We start from the raw sequence: 21236 nt of genomic DNA on the forward strand, positions 1-21236 counted from the left end.
AATATCCCATGCACTGCAGTTCAGAAGATTATGAAAAGCCTAAATGAGGATCTACAAGGGGAGATAGTCAGTAAGACAAGAGAAGTAATGGTTTTATGGGGGGGGGATTTTAATTGTCATCTTTCCAAAAAGGGTCAAAAAGGTTTTTGTGGTTTGATGTTAGAGCAAGACATTAACCTTACGCATTTTGACCATACTCTAACAGGTGATTTGCTGAACGAAATACTGTTCAACTGTGATTTGGGATATGCTAACGAACTGGCCACGCGCCCAACACCTTTTGTCCCAACCTTTATTGGGAGGGGTGCATCGACTACCATTGATTTTATTATCTGTTCAAATACTTCTGGATTTAGGGACTCTAACTATAAGATTCTTGAATTACCACTGAGTGATCATTACCCACAAGTACTTGAAATTGATAGCCCATTCTCAGCATGTCAACAAAATAGCTTGCAGAGACAGGCAGCCCCGGATGTGCTGATGGGGAGACAAAATGGGTATTCCCTCAAGTGGAGCAAGGTGGTCCCGAACGAATTCTTAGCTAAACTAGTTGACATATGCACAGATAGCTTTAGAGTCTGTTTAGATGAAAACTCAAAGAGTGATAATATAATTGAACATTTTTATATCATAGCAGCCACCATTAAAGAAAACTTGAGGGTGGCTTCTAGAAAAAGACTCAAAAATGGTAGAAGATGGTTCGATAATGCATGTACTAAAGCCCTGACTGAGCTTAAACACGCTATACACCGGGAACCACGGAACCCCACCCAAATAAGAGATTTAAGGAACCGTTATAATCTTGCACTCCAAGAAAGAAAGAAAAACATAAAGAGTTTGGCCTGGGAACAACTATGCGATGCCTCACAGGCTAAAGATTTATCGGCATTTTGGAGGGTGGTTAATGCCCCCCTCCTTTTTGATAACACTAAGGCTCGCATAGAAATCGCTATTAATGAGGATGACTGGGTTACACATTTTTCCACCCTATATATGTGTCTAGAACAGTCCCCACAAAAGGTTTTTCAGTCTTTATGTGAGAACGAGATAAACACACAAAATGTATCGGTTATACCATCGGAGGATTCAAGGGAGAAAGGGGGGGTCCGTGAAAAAATAGTGGTTACGCTGCCTGAAGTTTTATTGAGCCTAAAAGCCACAAAGGGTGGAAAAGCACCAGGACCGGATGGGATCCCAGCCGACCTGTATAAAGCTAACAGTGACCTCTGGGGCCCCATTCTGGTTCAGCTTTTTAACGCAGCACTGGCCAAGGGCCTAAGCCCGTCATGGTTTACATCCATTATTGTTCCCATCTATAAAAAGGGAGACAGACAAAATTGCGCATGTTACAGGCCAATATCCCTACTTGATTCATCTATAAAAATCCTGGGTAGAGTTATTTTAGTTAAACTGCAAAACTGGGCGGAGGACAACGGGGTAATAAGTGACCTTCAGTTTGGTTTCCAAAGGGGTTTAGGAACTATAGAGCAATGCTTAAATCTATTTTTTATTCAGCAGAAGTATATAACGATAAAAAAAGAGCGCTTATACTTTGCTTTTGTCGATCTTACTTCCGCTTTTGATTGCGTGTCTCATAGCAAATTATGGAAATTGATGCAAAGGTTGGGCGTGGACGATTCGATTCTTTGTTTTTTGAAGGAGTTGTATTCTGGGGCTACAGCAACTGTTCGTTATGGAAGAGGGGGGGAATGCAGTAGACCTTTTGGGATAGGGCGTGGAGTACGCCAGGGATGTGTCCTGGCCCCCTTCCTATTCCTGATTTACATAAATGGGTTGGAAGACCGTCTACTGCAGGAGGGCAGGGATGTGCCTGTTGTTGGTAATAGGCGTATCCCTGCGCTCCTCTATGCGGACGACGCTGTTTTAATGGCGCGAACATCGAATGCCCTCCAAAACCTATTAACATCCTTCAATAAGTTCATGTACAGTCTGGATTTAAAAATCAACTGTAGTAAAACTTTCACCATGAACTGTGGAACACGATCTAAAAACAAGATGAAAACTATTTTAATAAATAATGTTAGTTTAGAAAACACGCCTGCCTTCTCTTATTTAGGCATCCTATTTCATGATACTGGTTCATGGACAAACGCGATCAAGGCAAGAACTCTTTTGTTCTCAAAGACAATAATGGCCTTAAAGAGTTTTATACAGAAACTGGGAAAAAAGCCTTTTAGGGAAATTTTAACTGTTTATAACGCAACATGTATATCGGTGGCTGTCTATGGAGCAGGACTCTGGGGGTATGCAAATATTGATGCTATCCAAATAATTGAAAATAAATTTATGCGGTACATGCTGTCTGTGCCCGATAGCACTTCAACCGTTAATTGCCATGAGGAATTGGGGCAGCCGTACATTTCAGATATAATAAGAATTCAGCCCATATTACTATGGCACAGGGTCTGGACTGCTAATGAGTGTGTTATAAATCGTGCCACACTTCGGGATGTGTTATCACTTGAAAATGTAAATACATTTAAATGGTTAAATTATGTGAAGACCTCCTTGATAGAAATGTGCTTTCAACAATATTTTGAGGATCCACTATCCATGGTACACATCTCAAGAAAATCATTGAAAAAATCCTGTATGGAACATCTCAGGGAAAAAAGACTGTGTGTGGAAAAAAACAAAAAGACAGTGTGTTCCCACCAGTTGATATTAAGTGGCGCTAGTCTACAACCATACTTACGTCTTTCCATGCCATCCTATGACAGATTCTGCCTTACACGTTTTAGGTTTAATATTGTTTTTAGATTACTAACATTCCCAGTAATGAACTCTTGGTCTAATGAATTGTGTTTATGCCCATGTGATGAATTATCCACGCAATCTGATATTCATGTACTGTTCTTTTGTAGATTCTATACCCTGCCCCGTAGGAAATTTATAGTCCCAATTCTTAAAGAGTTGAAGGTAAACAGATGTCGCCCAGCATTTTTAGAATTGCAAAGAATGGACACTGTATTTATTGTTGTTTCCTTGATAGAATTTTTTAAAAATGTTTTTAAATTACGTAAATCAATGGACAGATAATTTTTAAAACTTCGATATAGAAATTCTGACATTTTTCCCCTGTAATAATAACTATGTATTGAACTATTTTTTCTTCTTAATTGTATATGTATTATTGATGCTTTTATGGTTACTGGTTTTTAACCGAATAAAGTACTTTTTGAACTTTGAACTTTGAATACAGCAACGTTGGCAATCTACTTTCTAAACCCCGCGGATCTTCGTGTGTTGCCTGCCTGGAGCCGAAGGTTTTCACTGCTAACTCTGCTTTTATGGATTATTTCACTTTTGACCCTTGATTCGGCCGTATTCACTGCCTCGATCCTTCCGACGCTTAGCCTCCCAGGACACGAGGGAAATCGCCGGCGGCAGCAGCAGTACCATCGCAGCTCTCTGATCATGAGCAGCAGGGGAGCCAAGAAGGGCAATACATTGAAAACTGCCACCACCAACATTGATCTCAGAGATGCAGCTCCTACAGAATGCACTTCCAGATCCACACATGAGGTTAGTGGGAATAAAAAACTGTTGGGGAGACCCGGGGGAGCTGGGGTGTCTAAAGACTTAGCTGGCGCTCAGCCACCGCTTGCAAAAAAGTTTTGTGTGCCAAAGGACAGCCCTCCACTACAAACGCCAAGACCCCCTCATATACCCCCTCCCTCGAGAGTGCCCCCCTGGACCCACTAACCTCCCAACCGCCCATGTTAAAACAGCATCAAGAGACCGGCTCAGTAGAATGAAACCCAGTGGATGTGCCGCAACCTGACGTAGGAATTATTGTGGATTTACAAGGCTCAGTTAAAATCTTGAGCAATTCCCCTTGTCTTTTTGATGTCAATACTGCCAAAAGGGCAATCGAACAGGAAAACCAGCCAACTTTAGTCGCTATAACGTTGAACTCAGAAGGCTGCCCTCATCCGAGTAGTCTTGGTACTCCCTCTATAACCCCACAAACCGGTATTGCTAATTACATCCAGGGCTTGGAAGCTGCTGCCGGCGCACAAGCACCTTGGACTCCAGAAAATGGACCTGAGAACTTTTACTCGGTATCTGATGGTACAGGGACCACCTCCGACGGGGGGGGGAGTTTGACTCAAGCGAAGATGACAGCGAGGAATCGATCAAAGACACTGGAACGGTGCAGCGGCCCAAGAAAGCAAGAAGCAAGGGCAAGAGACGCAGCCAACTCAAGTGGGATTACTCTGATTCACAGATGTCTTATCCCTTGGATGAAGACGACTCTCACCTAGCAAATTGGGAAAAGACAAAGACAAAGAGTTTTCCAACGGTCACCACTGAGCCCTCACTAGCATCAATCCTAGCCTCAAGTAAAGAATTCCAGGAAGAGGTTTGGGCAGACAATCGAGCAGCTAAAGGGGCTGCTAAAAAGTTGCAAGGAGGCTTAAGACGATTGAACAAGACATGCACCGATATAAGCGATCGTGTCTCCATGATTGAGGGGCGCACCGAATGTTTGGCAATAGAGACCACGGCTGTTAAAAAACAGAGCGAGACCAATGCTGCCTGTCTAGTGGATATTAGGTCAAAAATGGAGGAGCAGGAAAATCGCCAACGCAGGAACAATCTTCGCTTGCTTGGTTTCCCGGAGGGGAAAGCAGGCGAGGACCCTAGGCGGTTGATTGTAAAACTTCTACAAGAATCCTTTCCTGAACACCGAGGCTGGGACTGGGACCGTGAGGTGCAGAGGGCACACCGCTTCCCCTTCAACATAAGGCAACAACGCGGCGGCAATAACGCAGCAGGTGGACAACCAAGGGTGTTCTTGGTATACTTTGGGAACTTCCTACTGAGGCAGCTGAGTTATGACCAGGCTCGCCCAAATTCTAAGAAGGGGGCCAATGGAATAACCTTTTTTGAAAAACCCGACTTTTGCCATCAGACAGTGGAGCGCAGATGGCGTTTGAGACAGCTAATTTCCCCATTTCAGCAGCTGGGAGCAAAAGTTTACCTCATGAACCCTGCCAGACTTAAAGTAGTCTTTAATGGGGGCTCTAAAATATTTTTGTCCGAAATCAAGGCTGGGGAATACTTGGAAGAGATTAAGTCCAAGAAGGGTCCAAGATAGAGAGTCTACCACACACACAGGCATGGGTAGGGTAGGGTAGGGGAAGTATGGGGAGGGCTAAACAGGGATATTTATGTCTTTTGGCTTTTTCCACTCCTTCTTAATCATCCTCATCCTTAATTTTCTGGGGCTTCTTTATATCAGCTTAGCTTCAGGCATAGTATAAAGTCTGTCGATTTAGTTCTACTTTAACTCTTAAGAGCGAACTAGCCGAACATATACTTAACTTATTTTAGGCGTGGTTAGCAGCTGAGACTCACCACTGACCACCATCATCCAGGTTATTCCTGATTGCTCCAAGAAAGGGGAAGGGTGGGCTGGGGAGGAGAGGGGGGTATCTAGAATGACACAGAGGAATCAAGGACACCTTCTCACGCACAATCACTCACTCACTTATACAATGGGCACGGCTAAAGAACTCACCAAGGAAGAACACTAAAGAGATCAAGAAATCTCTGGCCTATTTCACTCAAAACACCCAAATGGCTAAAATAAGTACTCTCAGGTTCATTTCTGCCAATATCTGTGGGCTGAACGATGCTTTTAAAAGGCAAAAAGTAGCGCAAGGTTTACGCTCTTTGAGGGGCGATATCATCTGTCTCCAGGAGACACACATAGAGGGATCACAAAAACACTTTTTAAACTCACTAGGGCTTAAGGTTATAGGGGCCACCACACAGGGAGCCAAAACAAAAGGGGTAGGAATTATGGTCGAAAGGAGACTTCCTTTAAAAAATCTGCGTGTTAAATCCGATTCATTGGGAAGATGGGTAATTTCCGAATGCCACCTCTCCCCTAATTCTCCTTTCACTTTATGTTCTATCTATGGCAGCAACGCTGATGACCCAGGGATCATTAACTTAATTTCTGGGGAGTTAGCTCACTGGTCCACTCCAATAATCATCTGCGGTGATTTTAACATCAATTTGCCCTGTGATTGGAAAATAGACAGCAAGTGGAGGTATAAAGGCAGAAAACCCTTAGTGTATCAAGCAATAATTAATCTAGCACAAACCAATGGGTTGAGCGACATCTGGCCTAAGCTTAACTCCACTCAACCTGGCTATACCTACTTTTCTGCCCCACACCGGTCATTTGCTAGATTAGATTATTTTTTGATTACATCCTCCTTATTAGGCAAATGCACCATAGACACGGCTCCGCGCTTCATGTCGGACCATAATCTGATTATTTTGAATATCAGGGGGCTAGAGAACTGGAAAGAAGCACCAAGATGGAGTTTCGAGAAAGCACATTTGCAAGATGTAGGCTATCAGGCTCATATGCAAGCTTGGATCCAGGAGTTTCTGGAAATAGACACTGGAACGGCTTCAACCATGGTAGTCTGGGATACACTAAAAGCGGGTATTCGGGGAGAGACCATATGGTTCTCTCTTAGGAAAAACAAGAAAGAAAAACTACAAATGATCGATCTCCAGGAAAAACTAAAAAATGCAGAAACTGAACTAGTTCAAATGGTTCAAACTGGACTGGATGTTGAGAACACACAAAATAAAGTAATACTTATCAAGGTGGAAATAGGGGCGATATTTGTGGGAAACACTGCAGCCAAGTGGGCGGCAATGCGAGAAATGAATTACGAATGTAGCGATTGCATTGGTCATCACCTTGCTGTCAAAACCAGACAGCAGGCCACAGACAGCGAAATACTTGCGATCCAACTGCCAACAGGGATAGAGACCAGTGATCCTATTAAAACACAAAAGGGTTTTCGAGATTACTAAGCCAAGCTATACTCAGAGGAGAATAGCAAGTCAGTCGATTCAGGAGATCCTGAAATCACCAACTATATAAAAGAGATAGAGCTAAGGCAGCTCAGCCAGGACAATTGCGAGCAGTTGGAGGTTACCCCGACTTGGGATGACATCTCAGAAGCCTTAGCCAGCCTGCCAGATGGTAAAGCCACAGGAATGGATGGCATTCCCGTGGAGTTCTTTAAAATATTCGCATCCTGGTCCAATACCAAAATTTCTATATTTCTTAAAAAAGGCAAATCACCCTCAGAGATGGGCTCCTACATGCCAATCACACTCATAAACTGCAATTCCAAAGTCTATTCCAAAATACTCGCAACAAGAATATCCTCTGTAGTTGAATCCCTTGTGTCAAAATGGCAACACAGATTCATTCCAAAGAAAAGTCCTACTGAACACATTAAGCAGGCCATTACTCTGTTTGACGCAGCACAGGTGACAGGAGACCCAATGTCTCTGATTCTACTAGACGCTGAAAAAGCATTTGATCGGGTCTCCTGGCGGTTCCCGTGGTGTGTCATGAAGAGAATGGGCTTTGGGCCAAAACTCACGCAAGCTGTACCAGAGCCCGACGGCTTGTGTGTCGATTAATGGGAGGTTAACCGAGCAATTTAACATCTCCCGGGGCACTAGGTAAGGATGCCCCTGCTCCCCTTGGCTCTTTGCCCTCTACATAGATCCCCTAATTAAGAAATTCGAAAAGAATCCAGCAATTCTGGCGGTAAGCATGCAGGGAATCAATACCAAAATTTTGGCCTACGCTGATGACCTGGACATAACCACCCCTGAACCTGAGAGCGCTATTTTGGCATTGGAACTGGAGGCACAAAAATGTGGAAAAATCTCAGAGTATGCATTGAACAAAAACAAAACCCAAATAATAACAAATAATTAAGTTCATTGGATTGATAGCCGGATTGTTACGCAGGCCAAATACCTGGGGGCAACTATAACTGACAACATAGACGAAATTGTAACTGAGAACCTATCTCCCCTGATTATCGAAACAAAGAAAGCCCTCAAACAAATTGACAACTTACACCTGACTCTTGTAGGCAGATGCAACGTAATCAAAATTACCTACTTCCCGAAATTGCTCTACTACTTTGTTTGTTCAGGCAAGTATCCTTTGGATACTACAAGCGCGTTAGGTTCAAGACACTGATGAACTCCTTTAAGGTCTTTCGCAACATCCGCAGAACCTACGGGCTGGGAACATTTAACTACTATACTCCTATTAGTGAGAACTGCAACCTGCCTGCTATCTTTGGCAGGTCCTATCTATTTGACTGGTATAAGGCTGGTATCACAAAGCTAGGAGACCTAATTTCCAGCAAAAGAGTTAAATCCTTTGCAGATCTACAAAGTAAATACGGACTGAAAAATCAAGACACCTTCAAATATCTTACTATTCACGACTTTCTTTCCCGAAAGGCCGGGGGACCCGCAGGATTTTCAGAGATTGAATTTATCAAAACGCTACGGGCCCCAACGATCCCCAGGATAGGTCTCATTTACTCTGCTTTAAATAGCCAAACCCCAGATGACCTGCCTAGGATGGCAGACAGGTGGCTCATAAAACTGGAGGCCCCGCATAGTATGTTCTACAACTCACTGGAACTCTCCCAAAGCGACCTGTTGTCAGCAAAACTACAGGCGCAACACTTCAAAACCATCTTCTTTTTATATATTACCCCCAGCAAAATCGCCAAATGGGGAGCAGGCAAAGGGACACTGTGCCCTCGGTGCTCGGAGTTTGGCGCTGATGCAATACACATGTTCGCCGCCTGCCCAAAACTCCCCCCTGTTCTTCTTAGAATACAGGACTTTTTTTTTCTTCAAAACTTTATTTATAAAGTTCAAACATTACAAACAATTGCAGTGTATTTAGGAACATAAGATCAGCATATTATCCATGCCGTACCCCGGCACGGTAGTCACATGTTCTTTCAGGCACAGCACATTATCATATCTGACAGAATCCAGTCTGGTCTTTCAAGGAATATTCCAGCAGTAACTTCCCATGGCATCTCAACCTCGTACTAGTACAGTTCAATCTATGTAATCACAAGGGGCTCATCCCCTACCCCCGCCGCCCTCCTCCCCAACCCCTGCCTCGGATATATGTTCCCCTCTGCGCACCTCAGTGGTGCCATCATGTGGATATGCAAGTAGATAACCCTTCAGTGGCCCCCAAATATCCCAGGGTTTAGAAGCGCTCGGCAATAGGTCCGCATATGTGCCAAGTTGTTCCTGACAATATATCAGCTCACCCAGCCACACCTTAAATTTGGGCGCCCTCCCTCTACCCCAGCGGCACGCCACACGCCTCTTTGCTAGCAAAAGCGCCAGTGCGACATACTTGCGGTGCACAGCCTTCAATGGCTTAACATAGCCCAATACTGCCAGCAGAGGCGTGGGTTCAACATGCTCGTTTACCATCAATGATTAGGCCGCAAAAACTTTCTTCCAGTAAGCATGGACACCCGGGCATTCCCAGGCTAAGTGTAAGAAATCCGCATGTGGTGCTCTGCACAACTCATAATTGTCCGTTGTCCGCAGCTTGTACCTGCACAACCTGACCGGCGTGTAATATATCCTATGCAAGAATTTATAATGCACAATGCGCAATCGGCTGCTGGCCGAAACCTGCTCCGTCTGTGATGCGCAGTACTCCCACTGCTCGTCTGTCAGCTCGGACCCAAGTTCCGCACCCCAGCCCACCCGGGCCGAGGCGGACGTTGTCTGTCTCTGTGTGTTGACAGTATTATATATTAGCGAGACCAATCGTTTCGCCGTCGCACTCTTAAGTATCAATTGTAGAGGCGCAAGCTCAGGGGGCTCAGCTGGAAAGTCAGGGGTAAGAGAGCGGACGCCCTGCCGCAGGCGGATATATAAAAACACATTGAGAGGAGTACTTGGTGACTCCCTGAGTATGTTCTCTAATGTTCGAAATTGACCATTTTGGTAAAGATCCCCCCATGTTTTAATGCGCACGCGGTCCGCAAATCTTTGAAACACCGTTTCCTGAAGTAGGGGCATCTTGGGGTGGTAGACGGGTGGCAATAGCGAGGAGTAGAGCATAGGAGCCTCCAGTAAGCCACAAATGCACTGCCATGCTTCCACAGTGCATGCAGCCATCGTCGTCGGCCTCTCCCTGCCAATATGCACATCATATAATGCTCCGTCAATCGGGATGGGATGAGCCAACCAGTGTTCTGCCGCAACTTGCGGCATATAGCGCGGCTGGCGTACCCAGAAATATGCGTAGTGTGCCTGCGCACTGAGATAGTATAGTTCAAGGTTGGGCACTCCAAAGCCTCCCTGCGAGTACCGCCTGACAAGGACATCCCACTGTAGCTGTGAGTGTTTGCCCCCCCCCCACACCAAGCGTATCAATTCAGATCTCAACGTCTTAAAAAAGTAAATACCGGGATAGAATGGTATATTTAAGAAGAGATACAACAGCTGGGGTAGAATTACCATTTTAATCAATGACTCGCGCCCCGCCATCGAGAGCGGGAGGGAAATCCAGCAGGTCACGTAATCCACAATACGCGTCAAAGCCGTGCCGTAATTGAGGCGCATTAGCGCCTCCCTATCTCTCGTGACCGTAATGCCCAGATATCGTACCTCATCCTCGCACCACTCCAGGGGATAGTCTAACGGGAACCGAGTCGCGGCGGCTGTCAAAGGGAAGACACAAGATTTATTCCAAGTTATGTGGATCCCTGAGAGTCTCCCAAACACTATAAACTCGCGGCGGATCGGATTCAAATTGACTTGTGGCTCCCGAACATACAACGTGATGTCATCCGTGTACATGGAGATTAATATGTGCCTCATGTTGCAACGCAACGCTTTATCTCTGTGATGTTGTCGTAGTTTAGCCGCTAAAGGCTCAACCGCCAGTGCAAAAAGTAAAGGGGAAAGAGGGCAGCCCTGTCGGGTACCCCTCGTAACCGAGAAGGCTCGGGACACGCGACCATTGACCAGCACCTTAGCCACGGGCATGCAATAAAGTAACCTGATCCATGATAGGAAAAGAGGTGGAAAGCCCATACGCGCCATCACCCCAAACATATAGTCCCACTCAAGTGAGTCGAAGGCCTTCGTGGCATCCAGAAACACTGCCGCCAGAGGCAGTTCAGGCGCAACATTATTCAACACCAAGAAAAGGGTGCGCAGATTATGGGAGGTCGCGCGGCCGGGCACGAACCCTTACTGGTCAGGGAGAACCAACGCCTCCATCAATAAGCTAAGCCGGTTAGCTATTAATTTGGCTAGTATCTTAACGTCGCAGTTAAGAAGTGACAATGGGTGGTAAGAGTGGCACAAGTATGGCGCCTTCCCAGGCTTCAGTAATGAAATAATCAGGGCCTCCCGCATAGACGGCGGGAGGTGCCCGACCTCCAGGGCATCTTCATAAACTTCACGTAGTATGGGGGCCATCTGGTCTATATACATTTTATAGAATTCTACCGGTATGCCATCTGTGCCAGTGGCTTTTCCGGATTGTAGCTGCATTATGGCCTCCCGCACCTCATCCAGTTGGAACGGGGTGCAGAGAAACTCCCTCTGCCTATCACTCAGCCACCCGAGCACCACATCGGCCAAATAACTATCCAGGTCTAATGCACCAGCTCTCTGCATGGTATACAGTTGGTCATAATGTGTGGCAAAGGCATTGAGGATGCTTGCCGTGTCCCTGTACACTTCCTCCCCTGGGCCCGCGAGCTCCAACACTAAGGAGGAGTATCGTGGTTTACGAATTTCGTCTGGCAATGCCTTGCCCGGACGTTCTCCCTCGCCGTACCGCCGCGCTGACCAGTATTTACCCCTAAAGCGCGCCTCACGTCTCGCCTCCTCCATATACTCGGTGAGCCCCTCTCGAAACTTGAGCCGGGTAGGACCATCCGGGCACTCAGCTAATTTGGTCTCCAAATCTTTCAGTCCCTATCCAGCCTCTTCTGTGTGCCTACAATATCTTTTAGCACACCCGCTCCCTTAGATATACAATATCCCCTGAGCGTGACCTTGAATGCTTCCCAAACGGTCTCAACATGCTCAACTGATCCCTTATTCCGTGCAAAGAAATCACTCACCTCCTCCCCCAACCCGTCCTGAAAAACCGGATCCAACAGAATAGATGCACGCAGCCTCCAACTATTGCGCGGGGGACCGTAATCCGCCCGACGACAGGGTAAGCCTAACTAGGGCGTGGTCCGAATAAGTACGGGCCAGGTGCTGCACCTGCGCTATAGCTGGCCCCAGGCCCCGGGATACAAATATATAATCCAGCCGCGCCCAAGATGCCGCTTGTGCCGTAAAATGTGTACCCTCCAATTTGTGTGGATGTAAGTGTCGCCAAGCATCCAGTAAATGATAAGTGCCAAGTATGCCCTGAAGGACCGCCCGGGTGTAATGATGCGGGGCGGGGTGGCATCTATCATGCCCCGGATCACATGTGACGTTGAAATCACCCCTCCAGATGACATGATTGGAGCCAACAGCAAACACCTTAGCCCATAAATCAGAATCGAAGTCTTGGGCATCCATATTAGGGCCATGACAACAAGCCAGGGTGACGGAGTCAGAACCCAGCCGGCCCCAGACTATGCAGTATCTTCCTTGTTCGTCCCAAGTAGCGCCCGCCAGCTGAAATGGTGTGCGTTTCTTTATAAGAATAGCGGTGCCCCGAGCAGAGGATGAGTAAGAGGAAAAAATTCGGTGTTCCGCCCATCTGCTGTCAAAGGTATTGGGGCTCCGGGGACCGAAATGAGTCTCCTGCAACATAGCGATATGTACCTGATGTCGGTCGAGGTAGGCTAGTATTTGTCGCTTTTTGCGTGCATCCCCCAACCCCCTAACATTCCACGTAAGGATGTTCAGCTTGTCCACTATCCCATCAGACATGAGTATACCTGTTCAATAATAATCAACAAGGTTTGTGCCTGCCACGCATAGTTCAGCAAATAGAAACACATACAGTACCATAGTGCAAACAATGCCATATTCTCAGGTCTGTCAGCAAGTATCGTGCCCAGTACAATTGAATGCAATCTGTCCCCTACTGAAAAGAACCAACGATTCTGATAAGTGCCCCATGAACATCCTCCCCCCCACTGAAGCAGCCCTAACTTGCCAGAAATAGTCACCCACCCTCCACCCCCTCCCAAACAATATACATAACAACAAAAAATAAAACCAACAACCCCCCAAAAATTATGCAATATAGCAGTGACCAAACCACATGGCTCAGGCCATGCAGTGTGCCACCGCAGGGGATTACCCATGGGGGAACGCCTAGGCGGCCACACTATCGCTCCCTGCTCCGCCGGGCCACCGCGGATGGTAGGTTCCAGCCACAGGCAGAGCCGAGAGTGCCCAGCCTGTCAAATACCATACTTAGAGCGATCAGGCAGGCGGACAGTAAACAACCCAGCCACTAAAGATCCACCCATCCTATCAGCACTATTGTCACCCCGCCCGTAATATAATCCAGCTCAAGTAGCTCCTGAAACAGAAAAATCAGCAATTAATAAAAGAAAAAAAGCAGTACTATAGTTACTGTGTGCCAGCATCCGCCCCCGATGGTGAAGACGGCCGTGATGCAGCGGCAGTGTCCACGCCGCGGCCAGTCCGTTTCAAATGCTTAAGAAAATCCTCCACCTGCTGTGGCGATGTAAAGAACCACTGCTGGCCCTGGTGAGTCACTCTAAGGCGCGCGGGGTACAACAGCGCATAGTCTATTTGAGCCTGCCGCAGTTTGGACTTGACCGCCGTAAACTTGCGACGCTCCTCCTGAACCAGTGGAGTGAAATCCGGGTAAACAGTAAACGTGTTGCCGTCATATGACAGTTGCTTTTTGCTTCTCGCTATCCGCAAAGTGGCATCACGGTCCCGGTAATTTAGGAGCCGCGCTATGATGGGGCGAGGTATGCTCCCGGGAGGCGGGCGCGGGCCCAGTGCACGATGTGCCCGCTCGACTATAAATTGCCCGAAGAGAGCGTGCGCCCCGATAGAGGTCAACAGCATCTTCTCCACATAGTCCTCCATCCTCCCCGTATTGGTTGATTCCGGAATACCGACGACGCAAATATTGTTGCGCCGACTACGCGCCTCCAAGTCCTCATTCTTCGCAGCCACCAATTTCAGCAATTTCTCCATGCGATTGACCTGCGTGGTAACCCTTGCAGTAGTGTCCTCAGTGTCCGAGATACGTGTCTCAGCCTCCTTGAGACGATCTTCGTGGCCATCCAATTTGTGTGTATTGGCATCTATACGCGATGACATCCCGTCCATCTTGTCCGCTATAGTAGCGAATCCCTGCCGGACCTCCCGCAGTATAGTCTGCACATCAGCAGCCGTCGCCGGCCCCTCACTCTGGGCACCCCCCCAGCGCCCAGCTCCTGATCATCCTGTGAGGCACGCATGTTCTTCTTGGGCGCCACGAAGGTCAACTTAGGCTGCCTGGCATCTGACTTGCCCATGACGTCACCTCGATGTAGTTCTCTTGCCCAAACTGTCTCTCCACCGTCGGGGCAGTATTAGGGAGCCAGGACGCGACCTGCAACTAGCACGCCAAGTGCCACTCAAGAGGAAGGCCACCACTAACCCCTCGCAGCCCGCAGTGTCTCGCCCAGCTTCTCCAGGGCCACTTGAATCAGGAAGCGCAAGGGCGTCGCGGGAGGCCCAGCAGTGTCGCAGGAGCCACAGAGCAACTGCCGGCACAGCGCACAGCAATAAGCCTTCCACCCCTCCAACTTTCCGGGGAGGCCCAGGACTCCCCCTGCACCAGGTAGAACACCCCCAGGCAGGCAGCTCAATGGGGATCCACACAAGCGAGCGAGCCGGGACCCCTCCAGATCCGTCTTCAGTCCCCACAGGCCCCGCAACATCAAGCAGATTCAAGCAGCGCTCTAGGCAGACCGGCCAATGTACATCCCCATGAGTCGCAGCAGTCACCCGGCTCCTCAATACACCTCACTGTGCCGTCTATGCTCTCCACGGATATCGGCCCCATCACCACTGCGCCCACAGGTCAGCATCACTCCTCGCAACCATCTCCTCCCTCGCCGCCGCTGTTCCGCCGACAGAAGGCGATTAGTTCTCAATCGGGGAGCAGGCCATCAGCACCTCCCCAGACAGCACTCACCGAGAGTAGAGGAGCCTCCGCCATCTCCGCACCTCACAGGGCGCACCCCCAGGCTCTAGGGGACGCGCGGGGATCTCCAAGCCGTCGCGCTCAAGGCAGCAGGAGCAGGCCGTCGCCCCGATCCTCTCCCGCCACTGCCGTAACTTTCACCACTGCCACCGCGTCCTCCCGTCTAGTGACCCTGCGAGCAGCGACCCAGCATATGCTGCCCCACGGTGCAGGGACCAGGACCATCCGCGCCGGTCCCTCCTCACATTGCGCGCGCCCAGGCCTAGTCGCCTCGTGCACAGCACCGGTCTCGCGTGCTTCCGCAAGCCGAGGGAGGGCTCCGCACCTGTTCGCTCTTCCGTCCGGCCCAAACTTCACTCCGGCATATCTCTGGCAGCACTGCTCCAATCAAGCCTCTTTCTTCACCGAGGCCAAAGTAGTGGACATGCTCTCCACAGCCACCGTCTTCGATCCGTTTCACCACCTCCAAGTAGGATAAATTAGCGGAGAAATGTGCTGGGCTGCAAAAGCCTCACAGCAGTGCGGCCATTCTGCTTGTGCGCCTCCTAGCGCCCCCCTAGAATACAGGACTTTCTTGGGAGGGTCATAACACAGGCTACAGATCTGACTGCCATAACCATACTGTTGGGGACACAGGAAGAGGTCAAAAGGGAAAAAGGTGGAGCTCTTATTTTTGTTGCTATGACAGTTTGGAGGATCTGCGTTTCGTCAGCATGGATTGAGATTGATCCACCTTCTTTTCCCCAATGGCTGGCTAGGCTAGTTGCAACCTACCATCTCAAAAAGGCTGTATATGCTAAAAAAGGCCGTAAAGGGCGAAAGAAGGGGCTAGACATTTGGGGACCTTTCACCACCTGGCTGGAACAGCCTGAACAGCCTGGGCCAAACGTCTAATCTGTCTTCTTTTTATTTTTATTTTATTCCTATGCTCTTTGCCATATTTTCTTTCTTTTATTCTCTTTGGTGATTTTGAACCCAATGTTCCCAATTGTATATTTTTCCGTGTCCTTGAAATTTGGTAATTTTGCAGTAGCAGGGGGTGGGGGCCGAAAAAGTCAAATCTCTGTATTTTCTGCACTTGAAAAATAAAACTGTAAAAAAAAAAAAAAAAGAAAGGCCAGAATTGCCTAGCGTGAGTCATGACAGCCAAAGGTGGATTGTGTTTTCTGGTTTTGACAACATGGCTCAAAATGGACAAAAACACAACATGGTACAACAAAAAAAATCAACATATTTATGTAATGTAACACAATAGACTAACACAGCAATGTGGTTGTGTTGGTGGGTTGTTGCATTTTGTTGGACTGTGTGTTTTTTTGTTTTTTGTGTACTGTTGGTGGGTTCTGTTTATTTATTTGTTGGTGTACCATATCACTGTCTTGATATGTTGTGTTCTTGGGTTATTCTTTTTTGTCGGTTGTTTGTGTATTGGGTTTATATGTTGGGTTGCTCTGTTGAAGAATTATATTAATGCCTTTTGTATTGCGTTAATTTGTGTTGTGCTCTTTTTTTTTTGCTGAACTACAAGGCTGAGTTTTTTGTGTTGTTGCTTTGGTGTACTGTGCTATGTTTAGTGCTGTCTATGTGTTTGTTATATTGAATTTAACTAAAATCAAAAGATCTTGGCTAATTTTCGACCTAAATGTTGAAGCAAAAGGATGTCAGCCCAGTCATTTTCCTGCCTCCACCAGCCCCGTAAAACTGTTAGTTGCCAAGGTCTTCAAAAAAATGGGGGAGTGCTCACTCCTCTCAATGCTCCACCACTGACAATTCATCCCATAGCAAACTCAAGTTAAGGGTGTTTGGGTCAAACTCCCCTCTTTGCCTGGTTCCACCGACTATCTCCAAGCATGCTTTTACTCTCCACCAGCACAAGGACCGAAAATTGTGTTTGATTATGTGAGAGGCAGACAAACCTCACTAGGGCAACCAAGTAACTCCCCAGGAGACTTGGTGTAAATATGCATACACAAACAAATCCCCTGATTTTTTTTTTTTACCAAATAGCAGAAGATAATATACATACTAACTTAATTGGATAAACAATAAATTGTAAATCGAACAGTTGAATGATATCTAAAATAAGGCGTACTTCTATATGTCTCAGTATTAAATACAATTTCTTATATTAGGATACAAAACCAAAAAGCAGGGTCAAAACATTAAATCAAATCACACTTTTCCATGGTAAAACTCAGATTGATTTTTTCATGTCCCAGAGTGATAATCAGAGGTGCCACGGCGAACACCCAAGAATATAGTTCACTTTTTTTCAAACCAGATTATTTTGAGGAAAGGGATTCACACCTCCTTATGATGATTGTGGTGATAACAGTATATCTTTATATAATCAATTGTATTTAATACTGAGATATATAGAAGAACGTCTTATATTAGAATTCAATTGTTTGATTTATATTTGGCATTGATAATATAAGGCATCCTTGGCATGGTTTCCCCTGTCTTTTTGCTTCTACCTCCTGTATTTATTACTCTGTACTGGACTTAGTTTTTGCTGGTTTATGTGCTCTGGGCCCTTTACCACTGCTGATCAGTGTTAGAGTGCAAGTTCTCCCGGTGTAAATTGTGATTCTGATTGTTTATTCATGATTAGCATATTAGATTTACTGGTAAGCCCCTAGTAAAGTGCACTGTGTGTGCCCAAGGCCTGTAAATCAAATGCTACTAGTGGGTCTGCAGCACTGGTTGTGCCACCCACATGAGAAGCCCTGTAACCATGTCTCAGGCCTGCCATTGCAGTGTCTGCAAGTGTAGTTTTAAACTGCCATGTCTACCTGGGAAGTGCACACACTTGCCAGGCCCTAACCTTCCCTTTTACTACATGTAAGACACCCCTAAGGTAGGCCCAAGGTAGCCCCATGGGCAGGGTGCAGGGTATGTGAAAGGTAGCACATGTGCTGGTGTGTTTTAGATGTCTTGATAGATAAATACTGCCAATTTCGTTTTTCACTATTGAAAGGCTATCTCTCCCATAGATGATCATCTGAGCTGCTTTGTAACATCTCGCATGTGTAACTTTCAATTGGGAAGAGGTAGTGATTTGAAATTTAAGCTCCCTGAACTCAGAATTTAAAGATACATCTTTTAGGGAAGTTGGTTTTTAAATTGTGTGTTTGAAAATGGCACTTTGAGAAAGTGGGCTTTTATTTGTTTAACCATCCTTAGGCTCTGCCTGCCTGTGGAATCAACTTCTGGTTTAGACTGAAAAGGGGCCTGTTTGTGCATTCACTCTAGACAGTCACACAAAGGGAGTTGAGGTGTATCCTGTATATACTGATTACCCATCACTAGGCTGATGAGTTCTCCTGAGCGAGGGTGTTGGGAGGAGTTATCACTGACACATTAATATGGCTGTGCCTGTCTTTTCACAGTGCTGTCTCCACCCCCTTGAGTGTGTATCAGGTCAAGGCAGGGCAAGGCAGGAAATTGTGAACGACAAAGACTTCTCTTTGAAGTCTGCCTACTTCAAAGGCAAAAAGAGACATAACTATTGGACCTAAAGCCCAAGACTTCTAGAACACGTCTGGATCAAGAGGAACCTCTGCCAAGGAGAAGAGCTGAAGAGCTGTGAGGAGGAGTACTGCTGTTTTTGCTGTGTGTTACTTTACTGGGTTGGCTTGCAGTTGCTCCTTCTGCTTTGGAGGGGAATGGACTGGAATTTGCTGTGTATCCTGCTTGTGAAGTTTCTACAAGGGGTTAGTGTGTGCTTGCCTCCTGTTAAGAAGTCTCAGAGCCCTCAAAGACTTCATCTGCAGCATCACTGAATTTCCCTGCTGGGAGTTCTGACCTGCCTTGTGGTGACAATTCCAGTTCTGGGCCCATGGAGGTTATTTTACTGCTTTTACTGCTGAAAATCCATGCATCACCCTTCTAGCACCTGTTTTTCTGATGCAGCTTTGCACTGCAGGAAAGGTTTCAGCGCCCGGCCAATGTGCGACCGAAGAAATCAATGCACCGCTGGACCGCAGCCAAAGAATCCACAACTGCCCAAGTACCATGTGTCTGAAATCCAAGAACACCACCCTGACTCTGATGCGGGCCCTGTTGTGCGGCTGAAGGAATCAACGCTTCAACTGTCTGCGGCTGTGGGAATTGACGCAGCGACTGTTTCGTTGGTGCATCGACCCGCAGTGTCTGGATTTTCCACGCATCGCACCTGTGCACCAAGTCTGCATCAATGCTGGGCTTCAGTAGGGAACCGAGGCCGCGTGACTGGAGAATCGACACACATCACCTCCCCATGCAGAAGTAAACCGATGTATCACCTCCCCACGCAGTAAGAAACCAACGCATCACCTCCTTTCTCAGTAAGGAACTGGCGCATCACCTCCCCTGAGTAGCAGTAAGGAACCAATGCACCACCTTCCCTGCGAGTAAAGTACCGATGCATCACCTTCCCTGCGTGTAAGGAACCGACTCATCGCTGTGTTTTCCAGTGCCTCACCTCCCCTGTGCCTGTTTGCACCAAAAGTGACACTAAATAGTTTTCTCTAACTGAACTGATTTAAACCTTTTAAAAGTGATGTTTTGATATATGTATGTTGGATTTTTGTATTTTTGGTCTTGTTTGGTTTTGATAAAGATTCTTTATTTTACTAAACTGGTGTGGTGTTCATTTGTAGGGTTTTCACTTAGTACTGTGTTATGATAAGCCTGACTGCTTGTGCAATGCTACCAAGGGGCTGGGTAGGAGTTATATGGGTGTGTAACTCCCTTATCCTGACTAAAAGGAAGGGTCTCTACTAGGTCAGGGTACATACCACTGCCAACTAGAGACACTCATTTCTAACAATTTACAATGTATTGTTTATATTATTAAGTTTGCAGGATATTTCTTTGTGTATGCATCTGTGAGAGACAGGGCAGGTGTGGGGAAATACTTCAAGCTGCTTCTCAAAGATATTTGTAATCTACATCGGCCGATTTAAACCCTTTCAACTTTGGTATAGCAATGCAAATATCAGTCATTCCCGAAGAATTCCACAGTACGCCGGCAAACATGCAATAGTAGCATGATCCTGAATTATTATTACTTGAACATGTCTGTGAATTCCAAATTACAGCCATACGGAGGCATTTCAACATTCCTAAATTGTTCACAGTGTACAACTGGGCATGGATTTAGGAGTGCAAGATCTTTCTTTGTCGATTATTTGCAGTACATGGAAGCTATGCTTAGCATTTTGATGTTGGGACCCCAACAGTAACAAGTTGATGATCTATTATGTAATGATGACACCAAGAATATGAAAATACATTGATTACAATGTCTTGTTTTGGCAGCCAGTACTTGCCGTGCAGCACAACTACCCAGCGCCTATTGGGAACACAGCGAGACAGCCAGCAGGAATGCCAGTGCCATACACAGTATCATCCACACCAGGAGCACCAGCATACGATGGCAAGGCACACGAACAAGGATTACCAACAGCGCCTGAAATGACTAGCCCGTCAACCTACTACATAAATTATCCTGGGGATGCCATTCAAAGCTGAGCACAGGCATCAAGAGGAAGGAAGCAGTAATGTGTGCTGCCAGGGACAACATGGAGGAAAGTGCTAATATTGTTAGGTTGAGATGCTGTAGCAGAAGTTGTTTTCCAAACCTTGTCCTTGTAAACAATATACTCTCAAACCTTACAAATTATGATATACCATGTAGAGTTGCGATTAGTTACCTGTACCTAGTGTGCAGATGGGTTGATATATTTCAGAATAAAATCCAATCTATAACCTTCTCGGATTTCCTCCCTAAGAGCAATCTTCACAGCAACGTCTGAATACCATAATTCCTTTTCCAAGACACCATAGAAGGACAATTCTCTATCAATCTAAATATACGGTTCGAAAACAGCTTATCCAGACCTCATCTTTGCATTTAAGGTAAAGTGTCACCCCACTTAGAGGGACTTCAATAATGAGTAATTTATTTGTAGGACAGCCTATGTCCACCTCCCAAAAACCAGCCCAAAATAGCCAGCAATGCAAGGTCTCTCCTCCAAACACACTTCCTGACCGGAGACAGTAACTATGTGAGGGCCTCCTCAATCCTGTCTGATTGGTGAAGGATAGTGAAAAAGTCACTAGTGGAAAAAATGAAATAGTACCTAGCAAACATCTTTCTCAAAGACATAAATCATGAATT

At 46.5% G+C, this 21236-nt stretch overlaps 1 protein-coding gene across 1 annotated transcript in view; it reads left to right on the plus strand.

Annotated features, from left to right (window-relative positions):
- LOC146853828 (membrane-spanning 4-domains subfamily A member 4A-like) overlaps nucleotides 1-20828 on the plus strand; it is a 146854-nt gene extending 126026 nt beyond the window's left edge. Inside the window, exon 7 of the mRNA XM_085651816.1 lies at nucleotides 20375-20828. Within this exon, the coding sequence (XP_085507942.1) occupies nucleotides 20375-20587 (213 nt within the window). The 3' untranslated portion in view covers nucleotides 20588-20828. The remainder of the gene's footprint in view (nucleotides 1-20374) is intronic.
- Nucleotides 20829-21236: the final 408 nt, after the last annotated feature.

This window comes from Triturus cristatus, chromosome 4_1 (genome assembly GCF_964204655.1).
Source record: "Triturus cristatus chromosome 4_1, aTriCri1.1, whole genome shotgun sequence".
Taxonomy (NCBI): Eukaryota; Metazoa; Chordata; class Amphibia; order Caudata; family Salamandridae; genus Triturus; species Triturus cristatus.